This window comes from Podarcis gaigeae (assembly GCF_964106915.1).
Source record: "Podarcis gaigeae genome assembly, chromosome: 6".
Taxonomy (NCBI): Eukaryota; Metazoa; Chordata; class Lepidosauria; order Squamata; family Lacertidae; genus Podarcis; species Podarcis gaigeae.
In genome coordinates, this window is record NC_139682.1 from 89,857,257 (window position 1) to 89,874,551 (window position 17,295).

At 47.1% G+C, this 17,295-nt stretch overlaps 1 protein-coding gene across 1 annotated transcript in view; it reads left to right on the forward strand.

Annotated features, from left to right (window-relative positions):
- Positions 1 to 17,295, forward strand: part of HMCN1 (hemicentin 1) — a 302,952-nt gene that overhangs the window by 206,292 nt on the left and 79,365 nt on the right. The window contains exons 56-64 of the mRNA XM_083743631.1: positions 520 to 707; positions 1,673 to 1,769; positions 4,402 to 4,563; positions 6,337 to 6,450; positions 7,262 to 7,464; positions 10,691 to 10,772; positions 14,346 to 14,477; positions 15,976 to 16,125; positions 17,026 to 17,185. Of these exons, the coding sequence (XP_083599757.1) occupies positions 520 to 707; positions 1,673 to 1,769; positions 4,402 to 4,563; positions 6,337 to 6,450; positions 7,262 to 7,464; positions 10,691 to 10,772; positions 14,346 to 14,477; positions 15,976 to 16,125; positions 17,026 to 17,185 (1,288 nt within the window). The remainder of the gene's footprint in view (positions 1 to 519; positions 708 to 1,672; positions 1,770 to 4,401; positions 4,564 to 6,336; positions 6,451 to 7,261; positions 7,465 to 10,690; positions 10,773 to 14,345; positions 14,478 to 15,975; positions 16,126 to 17,025; positions 17,186 to 17,295) is intronic.

A 17,295-nucleotide genomic window follows, 5' to 3' on the forward strand; every position in this document is an offset into this window, starting at 1 on the left:
TGTTTTAATTAGGCCTTCATTAACAGCAAGGCCTAGGGCTACTGTGTTTCCCTGATAAATGTGTTAGATTAATCACTGAAAAGGTGTCCCCTCTGTTGAATTCTCTTATTTAATATTCAGCCAAGTTTTTTCGGCAATATACTTAAATCTAAAATACACAAATTTAAGTTTTTTTTAGCCCTGATCAGTGTTTATGAATGGTGGCTTTAAGCACAGTAAGACTATTCAGCATCTTGGGGTATTAATAGGAAATCCAGATTCTATTTCACTCTCAATCCACTTTGGCCAGGCTTCAGCGGAGCTAAAATGGCTCAAGTCCAAATGCTACATTATAACTCACTGTGGGTTATACATCTCAAAGCCATGGCTGTAATATGTCTGGATTGCCCACTATAGTTTGCCATTACTAGCTTCTCCTCAGGCTGCATTCAAATGTGCAAATATGTGAGACGCTTAACATGATGGTTAGAAATTTCATGAAGAAAACGCTTCCTCCTTGACGTTTTCCATCGATTCTAGTGCCACCATCCATCCATGGAGCCAATGGGGACATGCCAGAAGAGGTCACTGTGCTGATAAGCAACATGGCGGTGATGGAATGTGTGGCCAATGGTAGCCCTAATCCAAGCATAACCTGGCAGAAAGATGGGCAGCTCTTGGTTGAAGACTCCCAACACAAATTCTTAGCCAATGGAAGAACGCTTCAGGTAAGTGGAGACACTTCAGTTAAAAGAGGAATGACCAAATGGTAGCCAGTGGACCAGATCCAGCTTCAGAAGCAATTTGCTTTGTATAGAGCACCTTCCTTTTTCAAGCAGTGATTCTTGGATTTCCATTTATGGACAGCAGCTCCTGAGTGGGCCTGCCCTACCGTAAGATAGAATTCCTTAATATTCTTAGGCACTCCTTATATAAATGGTGTTTGATTCCTATGGGCAGTTCCTGTTCCCTTTCACCGTACTTAGTAAAGGTAAAGGGACCCCTGACCATTAGGTCCAGTCATGGCCGACTCTGGGGTTGCAGCGCTCATCTCGCTTTATTGGCCGAGGGAGCCGGCGTACAGCTTCCGGGTCACGTGGCCAGCATGACTAAGCCGCTTCTGGTGTACCAGAGCAGTGCACGGAAACGCTGTTTACCTTCCCACCGGAGTGGTACCTATTTATCTACTTGCACCTTGATGTGCTTTCGAACTGCTAGGTTGGCAGGAGCAGGGACCGAGCAACGGGAGCTCATCCCATCGCGGGGATTTGAACCACCGACCTTCTGATTGGCAAGCCCTAGGCTCTGTGGTTTAACCCACAGCACCAACCGTGTCACCGTACTTAACTCAGTGCTATTACATCTTTTCAGAGATGGTATGATTTCCCTCAGCAAATAGCCTCTGAATTATATTCATCCTTCTTTCATAGCTCCTCCTTCTGTCACTGTACTTTTTAGAAAGCCTGTGCCTCCTAGAATATACCTGAAATATAGCAGCTACAAACACAGCTTACTAAGTGGTGGCAACTTACCACAGCAGGCAAATGACCATTTGATGAGGATAAAGTTACTATGCAAATTGTAACGATATTGATCGTTTAGCTGGGTTGCATGAGCCAGCATAGATATTTGACTAGACGTTATTAATTTAGAATAAATGTCTTGTTTCAATGTCTTTATCTTCTCCCTCTAGATCCTCAGTTCCCAAATAACAGACACGGGCAGGTATGTCTGTACTGTGGAGAACACTGCAGGAAGTGCCAAAAAATATTTTAATCTTAACGTTCATGGTAAGATAGCTATTTTCTAAGATGCTGGCTGATTACATTCATATAAAGAACAGTTGCAAAAAAATCTGTTCCTATGTTTTATTGACTGTGTTTGGATGTTGTGATAAACTGTGGTTTTACTGTGGCGGGAAACCTCGGTTGTGCATATTCCTCTCCCTGCTATGCTCTCACAGGTAAAGATTGGAGAAACTCACTTTCTATTTCAATTTACCACAGCTTAGTGTTATGCCTAAATCCTAAACTGTGATTAATCTAGATTAACTGTGTTTTGTTTGAAATAATAATATTTATTTATTCATACATACATATCCCGCCCATCCAGCTGAGTTTCCCCAGCCACTCTGGGCGGCTCCCAACAGAATATTAAAAACATAATAAAACATCAAACATTAAAAACTTCTCTAAACAGGGTTGCCTTCAGATGTCTTCTAGAAGTCAGATAGTTCTCTATTTCCTTGACATCTGATGGGAGGGCGTTCGACAGGGCGGGTGCCACTACCAAGAAGGCCCTCTGCCTGGTTCCCAGAAACCTCACTTATCACAGGGAGGGAACCGCCAGAAAGCCCTTGGAGCTGGACCTCAGTGTCTGGGCTGAACAATGGGGGTGGAGACCCTCCTTCAGGTATACTGGGCCGAGGCCCATTAGGGCTTTAAAGGTCAGCACCAACACTTTGAATTGTGTTTGGAACCGAACTGGGAACCAATGTAGGTCTTTCAGGACCGGTGTGATGTGGTCTCGGCGGCCACTTCCAGTCACCAGTCTAGCTGCCGCATTCTGGATTAGATGTAGTTTCTGGGTCCCCTTTACAGGCAGTCCCATGTAGAGTGCATTGCAGTAGTCCAAGAGGGAGATAACTAGAGCACGCACCACTCTGGCAAGATAGTCTGTGGGCAGGTAGGGTCTCAGCCGGTGTACCAGATGGAGCTGATAGACAGCTGCCCTGGAAACAGAATCAACCTGCGCCTCCATAGACAATTGTTGTTGTTGTTTAGTCATTTAGTCGTGTCTGACTCTTTGTGACCCCATGGACCAGAGCACACCAGGCACTCCTGTCTTCCACTTCCTCCCACAGTTCGGTCAAACTCATGTTAGTAGCCAGCTTCATAAACCACAGTTAGAATTTGACTTGTTTCAAGCAAGCCATAGTTGAACTTTGTTGGGTTTGGACAACATAACAAGCTTCAGTTTATTAAAAACGGAAGCAAAAGATTCCCAGCTCCTCCTCATGACTGCACAGCAGGAGGAGAAGGGGAAAAGGGAAGTCAATTTATGCATTTAACACAGCATCTGGTTTGCCCTTAATGTTTCTTGTCAACTGTAAACTCCATGTTGTTGTTTTTTAAAAGGCCTGTCTATCATTTCAAATGAAGCGATCCCTTTAATTTAGCTCCATCTTTCTCTTAAAACCTATGTAGGAAATTCATCCTTGGCTGGGACTTCCCTTGCAAAACAGTGCTGGGTATCTTTATGAGAAGGGCCACCCAGTTTGTGCTGTTTTCTGATTCAAAAAACATAGTCCTTCACTAGCATGAGTTATTTCCCTTCAGCGCCAAGATGTGAAGCATTTCCTGCCATTTCTTCCTGCTTTCAAAAACAATGGCTACTTTCCTAATATTAAATGAGGGATAAAACAAGGCAACATTGCTTGAGACTTAAGCAGAATACATGCTGTGTTCAGAAAACTGCAGTGCATTTCCAAGGCTCTGTGGGCTTGGTTGTTGATTTCCTTATATTTTCTCTCTACACCTCCTCTTGGTTACCTTATGTAACCTCATCAGTTCCCATTCCTTTCAGTACCTAATATATTTTGATGATACACAGCTATATCTCTCTACCCAAGATCTTTCCCCCTTTCCAGTTCCACATCTCTGCTTGTCTGCCTGATTTATCCATTTGGTTGTCTCATCACCATCTCAAATTCAACATGTCAAAGACTGAACTCTTTAACTTTGCTCTCAAACCTTCCACTCTTTGATCCCTCTCCATATCCATTGACAAGCTTACTGCCCCTGGCTTTCTCTTCGACTCTTTATTTTGCTCTCTGCTCTTAGTCAGTACCAAAGTATGTACAAAATAGCATAAAAAATTAAAATCATCTGTTCGAAACTCTGGGTCATGTTCTGTTCTTCCTCGTGCTTTCACTATCCTAATCCTTGCTAGGCCTCCTAATTCCCTGAGTGGCCACAAAAGCTGCTCACTGTTGCAGCCACTTCTGGTGTTGCAGATGTGAGTGTGCGGGCATAGCCAGGGCCAGCCCAAGACATTTTGGCACCTGAGGCGAACCACAAAATGGCACCCACCTCCCCACCAAGGAAGAAGGGGTGAATGAAAATCTGTGTCAGAAATAGGGGGGAATAAAGATCTACATGGGGGTGTGCCACCCTTGTGGATTCTGCTGCCTGAGGCAGTTGCCCCACCTTGCCTCATGGGTGGGCCGGCACTAGACATATTTCCCTTGGTAAACAAGCAAACAAAGGAACACATTTTCTGGGCTTTCCTCCTGCATAAGATGGTTTCCAGCATTATGGTAGGAAAGACCCTGTCAATATTTTACTTTCCAGTCGCTTAGTGAAACTTAGTGTGGTTTTCCTGGCAAGTGTATAAAATTTGGGCTTGTGTATCTTTTGACAGTTCCTCCGAGTATTGTTGGCACGAATCCTGAGAATTTGACTGTTGTGGTGAATAACTTCATCTCCTTGACCTGTGAGGTCACTGGCTTCCCACCTCCTGATCTCAGTTGGCTGAAGAATGGAAAACCCATCAGCTTGAACACAAACGCTCTTATAGTGCCAGGTGAGCAAACTCTGCTATGGTGGATATTTCCCCCCATCAAGTGATTCCACTTCTTTTCCCAGGACCTTGTCAAAACTGACAAGGAAAGTTGATAGGCCAAATTTATGTTCAGTGTGTTTTTCTTCATCGGTCCCTGCAGTGCCAGTAATATATTTGGCATAACTTGTGTATGTAAAACGATATCATTTGAAGAAAAGCACAGATACCTAAAACCTTTCAAGGAACTGGAAGGAAATGTTATAATTATTTGGAAGAGTCAATTGATGAGTTAACATTGCTTTCTTGTTACCTGGTTCTTTTATTAGAACAGAGTCTGCCCTCTGTCCCAGTAACACAACAAGGAAGTCATTGGTGGCCATTGGTGGGCATGTGACAATTTTTAGGGTTGTTTTTCTCACTTATTATTGGAAATCTTTACATTCTTCACTGTTACAGTGCTTTTTTCTGGAAGTGCATGCCTGTATGCAGTACTGGTGCCATAGCTGTCAACTGTCACTTATTTGGCGGGAAAGTCCCTTATCCCAGCGCCGTGACCTGCCGCTGTCCCTTATTGATGATGTCCCGTAAATTTCCTGGGTTTCAAAGGAAGCAGCTCCTCTCCCTCCCTCCCTGCCGGCCAGGGAGGAGGGAAGCTCCAACTGTGTTGCTTGGCTGCGTTGCTCACCCAATAAGGAGTCTAAGAACGACTGGGGGGTGGAGCTTGCATGCCTTGTGCCCATCAAATCGGCCGCATTGCCTGGGGACTCACCTTTGCTCAGCGCTTCCCAGCAGAGAGGGGACGGTGGTTTTCCTTGCTGCATCCCCTTTGCCGGGTTGCTGCACTGTGGGAACCACCGCTTGAAGCTTCGTTTGGCTGCTGGCTGGGCTTTCTGCCTGTGGCTCGGAGGGGCTCAGAAATTGAACATACGAAATCCCTTATTTTGGCTGCTGATCCCTTATTTTCAAGGCTGCTGGTCCCTTATTTTCAAATCTGTAAGTTGACAGCTATGACTGGTGCCCCCTTCAAATCTTGCAATGCCCACAACAGGGCGAGGCATCGGAGGCGCCCATGACACAGTTGCCAGGCTATCTCAAACACACAATGCCTTCCCACCCTTTCGCTGCTGCCAGAGGGCAGGGCCTGGAGCTTTCGGTGGGCATGGAAGGAGCAGGAGAGAAGAGGCCTGGGGTGCAGGAATGTACGGATGTGGTCTCTGCAAGCCCACACGTGTGTGGCTGAGTGGTATTTCAGGCACAGTGTGGCCTGGCCACTGTCAGGGAATAGGATAAGGGCCGTTTGTCTGGCTCATTGGGTGGTGGTCAAAGCCTGTGAACTAAAAAACCCCACTAAGATCAGTGTGTATCACATGGGCAGCAATGGCACCTGTCATGAATCTCTCTCCACCCCTCTTTTAAAAACATACCCCCCCTCTTTTTTTGCCCCTGTTGCATTTCAACATGAAACTTTTGTAAAATTCTGTTCAAGCAGTGGTGATCTGATAACCCGTCTGAACAGCTCTGCCAACTTTGACAGAGCCAGTGTGGTGTAGTGGTTAAGAGCGGTAGACTCATAATCTGGTGAACCGGGTTCGCTTCCTCGCTCCTCCACATGCAGCTGCTGGGTGACCTTGGGCCAGTCACACTTCTCTGAAGTCTCTCAGCCCAACTCACCTCACAGAGTGTTTGTTGTGGGGGAGGAAGGGAAAGGAGATTGTTAGCCGCTTGGAGACTCCTTAGGGCAGTGATAAAGCAGGATATCAAATCCAAACTCTTCTTCTCTTTTCTTTATTTCAGGGGGCCGCACGCTGCAGATTCCTAGGGCGCGTCTGTCCGACGGTGGAGAATATGTCTGCATAGCCAGAAACAGCGCTGGAGAAAGCAGGAGAAAGAGCTTCCTTACTGTTTATGGTGTGTTTCTACAGCTTTAAAATGAAATAATATCGACAGTGGAGGAAGTGTTAACGTCTAATCATTCTGAGTACGTTTCCGGGCATGATTCAAAGTGTTGGTGCTGCTGACCTTTAAAGCCCTAAACGGCCTCGGTCCTGTATACCTGAAGGAGCGTCTCCACCCCCATCATTCTGCCTGGACACTGAGGTCCAGCTCTGAGGGCCTTCTGGCAGTTCCCTCCCTGCGAGAAGCCAAGTTACAGGGAACCAGGCAGAGGGCCTTCTTCGTAGTGGCACCCGCCCTGTGGAATGCCCTCCCACCAGATGTCAAGGAAATAAAGAACTACAGTGGTACCTTGGTTTATGAATTTAATCTGTTCCGGAAGTCCGTTCTTAAACCAAAGCATTCTTAAACCAAGGCATGCTTTCCCATAGCAGCGGGGTACTCAATTTACACTCAACAGGAAGCGAAACATGTTCTGCTTCCAAGGCAAAATTCACAAACGAAAACACCTACTTCCAGGTTTGCAGCTTTCTTAATCCAAGTTGCTCTTAAACTAAGCTGCTCTTAAACCAAGGTACCACTGTATATGACTTTTAGAAGACATCTGAAGGCAGCCCTGTTTAGAGAAGTTTTTAATGTTTGATTCTATTTTTAATAATCTGTTGGGAGCCGCCAAGAGTGGCTGAGGAAACCCAGCCAGATGGGCGGGGTATGAATAAATTATTGTTGTTGTTGTTGTTGTTGTTGTTGTTCCTCTTTAAAGTAGCGATTCTTCCTTCTGGTGAAAGCCAAGAAAATAACATTGCTTATATTGCCTCCCACTAAGTTCCTCCCAGCATAAAAGACCACAGCGGAGCAGCGCTTTCCATCGTGAATGTGCGAGTGGGAACTCCAGTGACATTAGAGTGCGAATCCAATGCTGTTCCACCTCCTGTCATCAGCTGGTACAAGAACGGGAGGATGGTTGCAGCCTCATCTAACATGGGGATCGTAGCTGATGGGCAGATGCTTCATATTAAAGCTGCTGAGGTATGCTATTCTGCGCTGCGAGATCATATTCATCCAGTACTATACCAGCTGCACTGGCTCCCGGTGGAGTACAGGATCAGGTTTAAGGTGCTGGTTTTAACCTTTAAGGGACGCAGGTGGCGCTGTGGGTTAAAGCCTCAGCGCCTAGGACTTGCCGATTGAAAGGTCGGCGGTTTGAATCCCTGCGGCGGGGTGCGCTCCCGCTGCTCGGTCCCAGCGCCTGCCAACCTAGCAGTTCGAAAGCACCTCCGGGTGCAAGTAGATAAATAGGGACCGCTTACCAGCGGGAAGGTAAACGGCGTTTCCGTGTGCAGCTCTGGCTCGCCAGATGCAGCTTTGTCACGCTGGCCACGTGACCCGGAAGTGTCTCCGGACAGCGCTGGCCCCTGGCCTCTTAAGTGAGATGGGCGCACAACCCCAGAGTCTGTCAAGACTGGCCCGTACGGGCAGGGGTACCTTTACCTTTACCTTTTTTAACCTTTAAAGCCCTATACGGCCTAGGACCTCTCCTGGTATGTCCCATAGAGGAACCTACGGTCTGCAAATAAAAACATCCTGAAGGTCCCAGGCCACAGAGAGGTTAGGCTGGCCTCAACTAGAGCCAGGGCCTTCTTGGCCACGGCTCCAATCTGGTGGAACGCTCTGTCACAAGAGACTAGGGCCCTGCGGGACCTGACATCTTTCCGCAGGGCCTGCAAAACAGAGCTGTTCCACCAGGCCTTTGGTCAGGGCGCAGCCTGACCCCCTCCTCTGGCAATCTGCACAGAATTTTGCTTGATGGTTGCCATTAATTTGACCTTAATTTGATTTTAATTAATTTTATAATGAATGTTTTAGAATGTTGGACTATTTTGATTGTTGTTAGCCGCCCTGAGCCCAGCTTCGGCTGGGGAGGGCGGGATATAAATAAAATTTATTATTATTTATTATTATTTTTTAAAAAAGCTTGCAGCCCATTTTTTATAACATGAATTAGGTCTTCATCTTGCCAAAAGCAAGGTGGTTCTTTTAAAATGATAGATTCAGAAGCAATACAAAATTCACAAGTGAGTGAGAAGATCAAAGGTTTTATTTTAAGACAGCAAGCAGTGTATACATACTAAGCTCAAGCACTTATATCTGTCACTTGGAAGCCCCCAAGAAGCAGCGAAGCGACTCCCCCAGGTAGCCTCAGTTTGCACAGCCCTGCGACTGATCAGTCTGTGTACGTGCTTCAGAGAAACTCTGTCAAACATGTCTGGTTTTATAGATAGCCTCTGTCGCTTGCCAGACTGGCTACATGCAGATCACTAACTGCTTGAAATACATTTTGCCATCCGGATTCATTTCCCATACAGTCTTCAATTGACATACGCTAAATGCAAAAAGGAAAAAAAGGGACGCAGGTGGCGCTGTGGTCTAAACCACTGAGCCTAGGGCTTGCCGATCGGAAGGACGGCAGTTCGAATCCCCGCGACGGAGTGAGCTGCCGTTGCTCTGTCCCAGCTCCTGCCAACCTAGCAGTTCGGAAGCACACCAGTGCAAGTAGATAAATAGGTACAGCTCCAGTGGGAAGGTAAACGGTGTTTCCGTGCGCTGCTCTGGTTTCGCCAGAAGCAGCTTAGTCATGCTGGCCACATGACCCGGAAAAACTGTCTGCAGACAAACACCGGCTCCTTCGGCCAGTAAAGCGAGATGAGCGCCGCAACCCCAGAGTTGTTCGCGACTGGACTTACTTTACCTTTGCCTTTTTAAATGCAAAAATAGCAATACATTGGAGCAGAGTTTTAAAGGAAGAGATGATTGTGGGGAAAACCAATCATCTAGCCTCAAAGCCCTTTCTATAGTTTGAGGGTTATAAGCAGAGCCTCATTTACATACTCATTAATTGGCAGACCACAGAAGATAGGTTTCATTTGCTTCCCCACTGCCTGTATTGATTTTTTTGCATGGCCAGTTGCATATTTGAAAAAATTGTCGTGATCAGTAGTCATGGGCATACATGGGAAAATGTAAATAGCTTTTCAAGCTGCACTGGCTCCCGGTGGAGTACAGGGTCAGATTTAAGGTGCTGCTTTTGACCTTTAAAGCCCTTCACGGCCTAGGACCCTCGTACCTCCGGGACCGCCTCTCCTGGTATGCCCCACGGAGAGCCTCAAGGTCCATAAATAACAACACCCTAGTGGTCCCGGGCCCTAAGGAAGTTAGATTGGCTTCGACCAGAGCCAGGGCCTTTTCAACTCTGGCTCCGGCCTGGTGGAACGCTCTGCCTCATGAGACCAGGGCCCTGCAGGATCTGATTTCTTTCCGCAGGGCCTGTAAGACAGAGTTGTTCCGCCTGGCCTTTGGCTTGGAGCCAATTTGATTCCCTCCCTCCCCCCCCCTCCCTCTCTCTTTTTTCCTCTTCTTTTCCTTCTCCTCCTGTGATGAGGCTACATTTTAATATTTTAATGTTCCATTATTTTAATTGTTGTGTTTTATTTTTGTTTTTAAGTTTGTAATCATTCATCTTGTTTTTATTATTGCTTGTAAGCCGCTCTGAGCCCGGCCTTGGCTGGGGAGGGCGGGGTATAAATAAAAAATTATTATTATTATTATTATTATTATTATTATTATTATTATTATTATTATTTTACGCATATTTCACCTTAGTATACCAGCCGATTTTTGCAGCCGGTTTGCTTTCCTATTCAGAAACAAGAGCATGGATTGAAAAAAGAAATGTTCGCCTTTTTGCCTTAAAAGAAAACAAGAAAATAAAACTTTAAAGTGAACTGGTCTATTTATAAAACGTTTGCAACTGAATCAGCCCATCAGAACAATATTTTTTTTAAAAAAATCTGCAGGAGAATATATTTATTAGGACCAACTAAAAAATTACAAAATAGTCAGAGCGGGGATGTAGTTAGGGTGAGGGTAGAAAAGCCTTAGTGTGTGCCATGGTATAATTTCAGAAATGTAGAAAATGTGAATTCAGAATTAAAATAGAAACTGTTTTCTCATGGTGCCTGAGATAGTATGCTTAGGATGAGATCATGGTGTGTGTTTTTGAAGGGCCCATATTACAAGACTGTATTCCCCCCACCCCACCCCACCCAAAGATAATGCATGAGCACTGAGTATCCACTATGGTGGTAGTTCTTACAGTATCTTGTTAGCAAGATGGGTGGTGGTTTTTCCCCCCAAAAATTTGAAGCTGTTAATTAGGAAAGTGGCTTGCATATCCTTTTCCTTCTTGTATTCTCAGGTGTCTGATACAGGCCAGTATGTATGTAAAGCCATAAATATTGCGGGACAAGATGATAAAAATTTCCATCTTAACGTTCATGGTAAGTTTATGCTGTGTTAACCTTTAGCACATGGGTCGGCAAACTAAGGCCCGGGTGCTGGATCCGGTCTGGGAATTGCCGCATGGATCGGCATGGGGATTCTGATCATTTGGGCTGCGCCAATTTCCCCCCTCTCCCTCACACACACCGTGGCGGCACCTCCTCCCTCCCTCCTCCTGGCTTCTCCCTGCCCTGCCTAGAGGAGGAAGGGAGCTGGGCTTTGTTGAGCCGCAGTTGGCTGAACGCCATTTTTAAGCAGCCCCTCTCTGGAGTCAGCCCTTTTGCGCCGCTCATTGTCCCTCTCAGCCACCAGCCCCTGCTGTTCGCAAGGCACAGGTAAGGAGCCACCAGGGCTTGTCCACTGCTGTGGAGAAGAGGGGGCAGAGTCGGGGGGATCCCCCCCAAATATAGTCCGGCCCCCTACAAGGTCTGAGGGACAGTGGACTGACCCCCTTCAAAAAAAGTTTGCTGACCCCTACTTTAGCGACTTGCGTGCCAAGGCACCCAAGCCCCAAAGTTCCCAGAACAACAATAAAACACGCTGACACAGAGGATTTTGGTTTATGGGTTCAAATAGACCACAACATTATTGGTTACAGATGTGAGTGGTTTGGCTTAGGCATTGGGGGGAAGTCAGGCTATATCTTGATTTCTGCCCGTCTGCAGGGAGTCCACGGAATGGTAAACCACTGATAGGGGGCACCCTATGACTTACATCAGATAGTACACAAAAGAAATGAAATACCGTGAAAATCCCTGAAACAAAAAGCAATCGACTAGAAATATTATCTTATAGAAATAAACTAAATAATAAAAATCAAAAAGTTTAAGACAAAAATTAGACAAATTGAACAAAGCCTTAACTGGATGCCGGCTACAAACCTTGTTTCACTGAACTATTCCGTTTCCTCAGAAGGAAATAGAGAAATCATAAACCTTAAATGACCAAATTCAAAGAAAGGGGGTAAAACTCCCAAAAATTCTGAAGTATTATAATCCTAGCTCGACCCAGGTGAAGCAAAGCACAGTAATAAAGGATTAAGGACTCAAAGGTACAGTTTCTAAAACTGAGTTTACAAAAAAGGTTTGAAAACCTAAATGGCAAGTTTTACACACAGCCCAACTTGAAGAAAGCCAAGCACAGTAATAAAGAGTTGAGAGCTCAGCTGTGAAAATTTTAGTATTGCCTTTACAAAAAGGTTTAAAAAACCTAAATGGCACAAATTCAAAGAAAAGAATACAAGATAAGCTGTTTTAGATTTTAAACAAACTCAAGAGCAGGGCTGAAATGCTCCCATGGTCTAGATCAGTGTTTCCCAACCTTGGGCCTCCAGCTGTTTTTGGACTACAACTCCCATCATCCCTAGCTAGCAAGACCAGTGGTCAGGGATGATGGGAATTGTAGTTCAAAAACAGCTGGAGGCCCAAGGTTGGGAAACACTGGTCTAGATATTCCTTCTGATGTTAAAGACTGATAAACCTGTGTTTCCATTCACAGGTTTATATACTATAGGGGCTGTGACATGGCCCTAGTCCACATCTAGGCTTTTGACAGAATTCACACCCCAGATCCCTTTAACAGGATATTCTTACTGAGGAGGGGCTGGCGAAGGCAACAACCTCCCCTCCAACCAAACAAAGGCTTACCCAATGCCTAACCTCACAAAAGTTGTGGTGATTGATACTAGGTAGGCGAAAACCAAATGGCCGGTGCCAAGTAGAAAAATTCCTACCCGGCCCCAACAACATGGCAACCGACAATTGCCATAGCAAGGCCATATCAGAGCAAAGCGTGAAAAGAGGGCGGGTGGTTTGGGCGATCCAACGAAGAGGCTAGGAAGAGGGGGCTGGCCGGCCGGCCGTGCAGCGATTAAATCGCCCGTGGCCACATCCACCCTGCCAGCTGATTGGCTGGGGCCGTCTTCCAGCACAGATGACGCGGCCAGCTGTGACGTAGTGGGGAAGACAGCGTACTTCTCCACCCTACGCCGGAAAAATGTTGAGGCTCGGCTTCAGCCCCCGCAGTACCAGGGAATCCCCGGGTGCATCATATCCTGAATCAGCCAATCGGCTGGCTCAGAGGGCATGGCCTTGGCTATTTGAGGCTGGCGCGGCCAAGGGTCTCCCTCTTTCCCGCGCCGCAGCTGACCTGGTCTGTTTTATTGCTATGTAGATGAAGTGGGGGGGGGGAGGAGGTAGCGCCATCACCTTCCCCCAAATCAAAGGGTAGTCCAGTTAAGGATTCCGGGGGCGTGGCCTTGTCTTAAGCTTATGGAGGTATGGGCCCACGGCACGCCACCGCGTGGTGACCCCGGGGGGAGGTCCTAGTTCACGTGCTTTAGCAGGACTCCCCCTACGGGTGGTTAACCCTCACCGGCCTTCAAGCAGGCAGGCTGAAGCCGGTTAGTTGTTAGGACCAATGCCTAAGCCAATACCGCTCAATTCCTGTAATCAATAAAGTTGTTGCGTGGCGATACCTGCCCCCCCCCCCCGCAGATGAAATAAATAAAGACACCGGAGACCAGAATTAAGGTTCATGGGCGAAAATGGCCACAACTTTATTGATTACAGGTAAGAGCGGTATTGGCTTTTAGGCATTGGCCCCTATCAGACTAACCGGTCTAACCGGGGAGGGTTAATCACCAACAGGGGGAGCCCCCCAGATGTACATCCGTAGGCGCTCCCCAAGGGGTTACCGCTCGGGAGCGCGCTTTAGGCCCTAGCCTCCGTAGGTTTCGGACGAGGCGACGCCCCCCGGAGTCCTTTAACGAACTATCCTCCAAGCATTGGGGGAGGTGATGGCGATCCTCCCCCCCGACCTCATTTGCATAACAATACCCTGGCCAATGCCTAACCGCCAAAACCAGAAAGTTGTGACGTTTGCTACGAGGTAGGCGAAAAAACCAAGTGGCTCCAAAATACAGCCAATTAGCCAAATGGAAAAACTCCTACCAGGCCCCTTGCGGCGACCAGCCGAAGCCCATAGCAAAGTCCAGGAGCCTGCCTAGAGGGTGGGTGGGTGGGACATCGCTGAAGCTGCCGAGGAGGAAAAGGGGCGAGCCTAGGCTGCCCCGACCTTAAGTGGCCTCCCGTTAGACCCGCCCCCGGTGCCAGCCATTGGCTGGCGCTGCCAAAAGGAATATGCATAAGCCTGCTGGATCCCGCAGGGCTGGGATAGCCCCGCGATAATGCGGGTGGGGGCGCGCACCCGCAACACCCCCCCCTCCGTAGTTCGGGAGGGGCTTTGCCAAATTTGACCCATTAACTCGAATTATTGTGTCTTTATTTTGGAGGGGGGAGGCGGGAACTCGCCACGCAACGCCGGCCACCAGGTAAAAGGTCAGCAGGCCTAACCAACAGACTGACCCATATAGTTAATTGACCTACTTTGCTGTGCATGGCGTGCTCCTTAATTATGTTAGTGCTTATGATGATTGCATAACAGGAAGCTGTGGCTGGCTGGAGAGAGAAAAGGGGGCAGAGTGTGGGGGTCTCCAGTCAGAGCATCTCCTTCTCCCAGATGAGCCTTTTGGGTTATTAGGTCCTGTGTCTTACCTCTGTTCTCATTCACAGTGCCCCCCAGCATTGAAGGCCCTGACCTGGAGTGGATCAATGAAACCATCAGTAACCCTGTGACCTTTTCATGTGACGCTACTGGAATTCCTCCACCAACGATAACGTGGCTTAAGGACGGGAAGCCCCTCGGTAATACGTTCTGCAGCTTCCATAGCCATTAGTCATTTTAAATGGTCAGACAAGATGTGAAATGGAAAGTAAAGCGGGTTGTGCTTGGCTACAGTTGAGGTGACCCTTGAGGTTCTTGAATATGGCTTCCAGAGATGACCTTGTTTCTTACTGAGCTACAGTCAGCAAAAGAGACAGGAAGACAGGCAATTGGGGGGGGGGGTCTTTCACTGCTCTAGCCTCTAAGTTTTATGGTTTTTCTCGTAGTATGAAACTCCTCCTCTTCTGTTTTAAAGTAATCACTATTGCAAGTAATCAGAACTTGTTCAAAAGCTGGATTTCTCAAATGGTGGAAATGGGAGCCATTTTGTGACATGGCAAAGAGATCAAAGAACGGATTAAAAGGTAAAGGGACCCCTGACCATTAGGTCCAGTCGTGGCTGACTCTGGGGTTGCGGCGCTCATCTCGCTTTAATGGCTGAGGGACCCGGCGTACAGCTTCCGGGTCATGTGGCCAGCATGACTAAGCCGCTTCTGGCAAACCAGAGCAGCACACGGAAATGCCGTTTACCTTCCCGCCGGAACGGTACCTATTTATCTACTTGCAATTTGATGTGCTTTCGAACTGCTAGGTTGGCAGGAACAGGGACCAAGCAACGGGAGCTCACCCCATTGTGGGGATTCGAACTGCTGACCTTCTGTTCGGCAAGTCCTAGGCTCAGGGACCCTGAGTCAGCAGTGTTCAGTTAAGTGTCAGAATCTGAAAGTCAGTTGACTCACCTACACCAAGTCTAGTGAAAGGACCATAGACTGTAGGGGCTCTCCCCAGCCTGTCATTCCAAGACTGGGGACTCACCCACTGGCCTGTTGTGCCAAGATTAAGAGGGCTGGGTGGGAAGGAAAGCAGGGTGAATCAAATGGGGCATATAGGCCTTTTGTTCCCGTTCCCTAATTAAGTATAGGTATATGGCGGCTGATGTATGGAAGTGAGAGCTGGACCATAAAGAAGGCTGATCGCCGGAGAATTGATGCTTTTGAATTCTGGTGCTGGAGGAGACTCTTGAGAGTCCCATGGACTGCAATAAGATCCAACCTATTCATTCTGAAGGAAATCAGCCCTGAGTGCTCACTGGAAGGACAGATCCTGAAGCTGAGGCTCCAGTACTTTGGCCACCTCATGAGAAGAGAAGACTCCCTGGAAAAGACCCTGATGCTGGGAAAGATGGAGGGCACAAGGAGAAGGGGACAACAGAGAATGAGATGGTTGGACAGTGTTCTTGAAGCTACCAGCATGAGTTTGACCAAACTGCGGGAGGCAGTGGAAGACAGGAGTGCCTGGCGTGCTCTGGTCCAGGGGGTCACAAAGAGTCAGACACGACTAAACGACTAAACAACAACAACATGGTGGCTGTTTGTTTTATTTTTTAGAAATGGTTTACAAGTTTGAGGTGAGAATGATCCAGTTTGTAACAAACTGAAACTTTTGCGGTCTGATTTCTTCTTGTTTCCCTGCTTTTAGAAAACTCTGCATCCCTCGAAATGCACATTTTGTCAGGAGGCAGCAAGCTGCAAATTGCCAGGTCTCAGCATTCGGATAATGGGAACTATACCTGCATTGCTTCAAATGTGGAAGGCAAAGCTCAGAAATTTTACGTTCTTTCTGTTCAAGGTAGGTTTGTGTATACTCTCCTATTGGCTTGTGTCCACCCATGAATACAACTTCGCTGTACCCTGACACCATGACATTTCACATTCTTCCCCTCTAGTAACAACCAGCAATTTTGAGCAGAAGTTGGAAAAAGCAGAATGACATGGTGGTTAACGGTGTTGATATGTTCTACTAGACTTTAGTACTTATACAAACATTGGCAGACCTTTAGGGTGTGAAATATACTCTGAGTCCTGTAGTGATTTCATGCTCTTTATTACAGCTTGTAAAACAGTGATTGAATTGCCCCCCAAACCTCAGGCTTTTATATACATTATTTACACAATGAGTCCCATCTGATTGGCTGATTCTGCTTCCCTCCTGGAGCCTGATTGGTCTTTTCCTGCAAGCAAATCAGTTGTTGCATTCTCGGATCCTACTTGCCTATTGTTCTAGGATCCAAGCTTAGTACAGTGGTACCTCAGGTTAAGTACTTAATTCGTTCTGGAGGTCCGTTCTTAACCTGAAACTATTCTTAACCTGAAACTGTTCTTAACCTGAAGCACCACTTTAGCTAATGGGGCCTCCTGCTGCCGCTGCACCGCCGGAGCACAATTTCTGTTCTCATCCTGAAGCAAAGTTCTTAACTTGAAGCACTATTTCTGGGTTAGCAGAGTCTGTAACCTGAAGCGTATGTAACCTGAAGCGTATGTAACCCGAGGTACCACTGTACATACATAACAGGGTGGCAGATGTGCTTAACCCAGGGGTTGCCAATGTTTGTGCTCTCCAAGTATTGTTCAACTACAACTCCCATCATCCCATGCTGTCCATGCTCACAGGGGCTGGTGGGAGTTGAAGTCCATCAACACCTGGACTCACATAGAGGTATTACTAATACACATTTCCACCATCTTAAAGTTCCTCCAGATATTGCCGGCTCGGAAATGCCAAGTGACGTCAGCGTCATCCTTGGGGAAAACATCCAGCTTTCCTGTAAGGCCCGTGGAATTCCGGCACCTGCAATTCAGTGGCTGAAAGATGGAAAACCAATTAGTGGCAGTGAATCTCCTCGGATAAGGTTAAGTGTTGCATTTTCTCGTTCTGAAGCAAGCCAGAGTCTGAGCAGGAGTTAAAACAGAGAAGGGGAATAGAGGCGAGGAAACACAGAAGGGAAGATATATGGGGGAA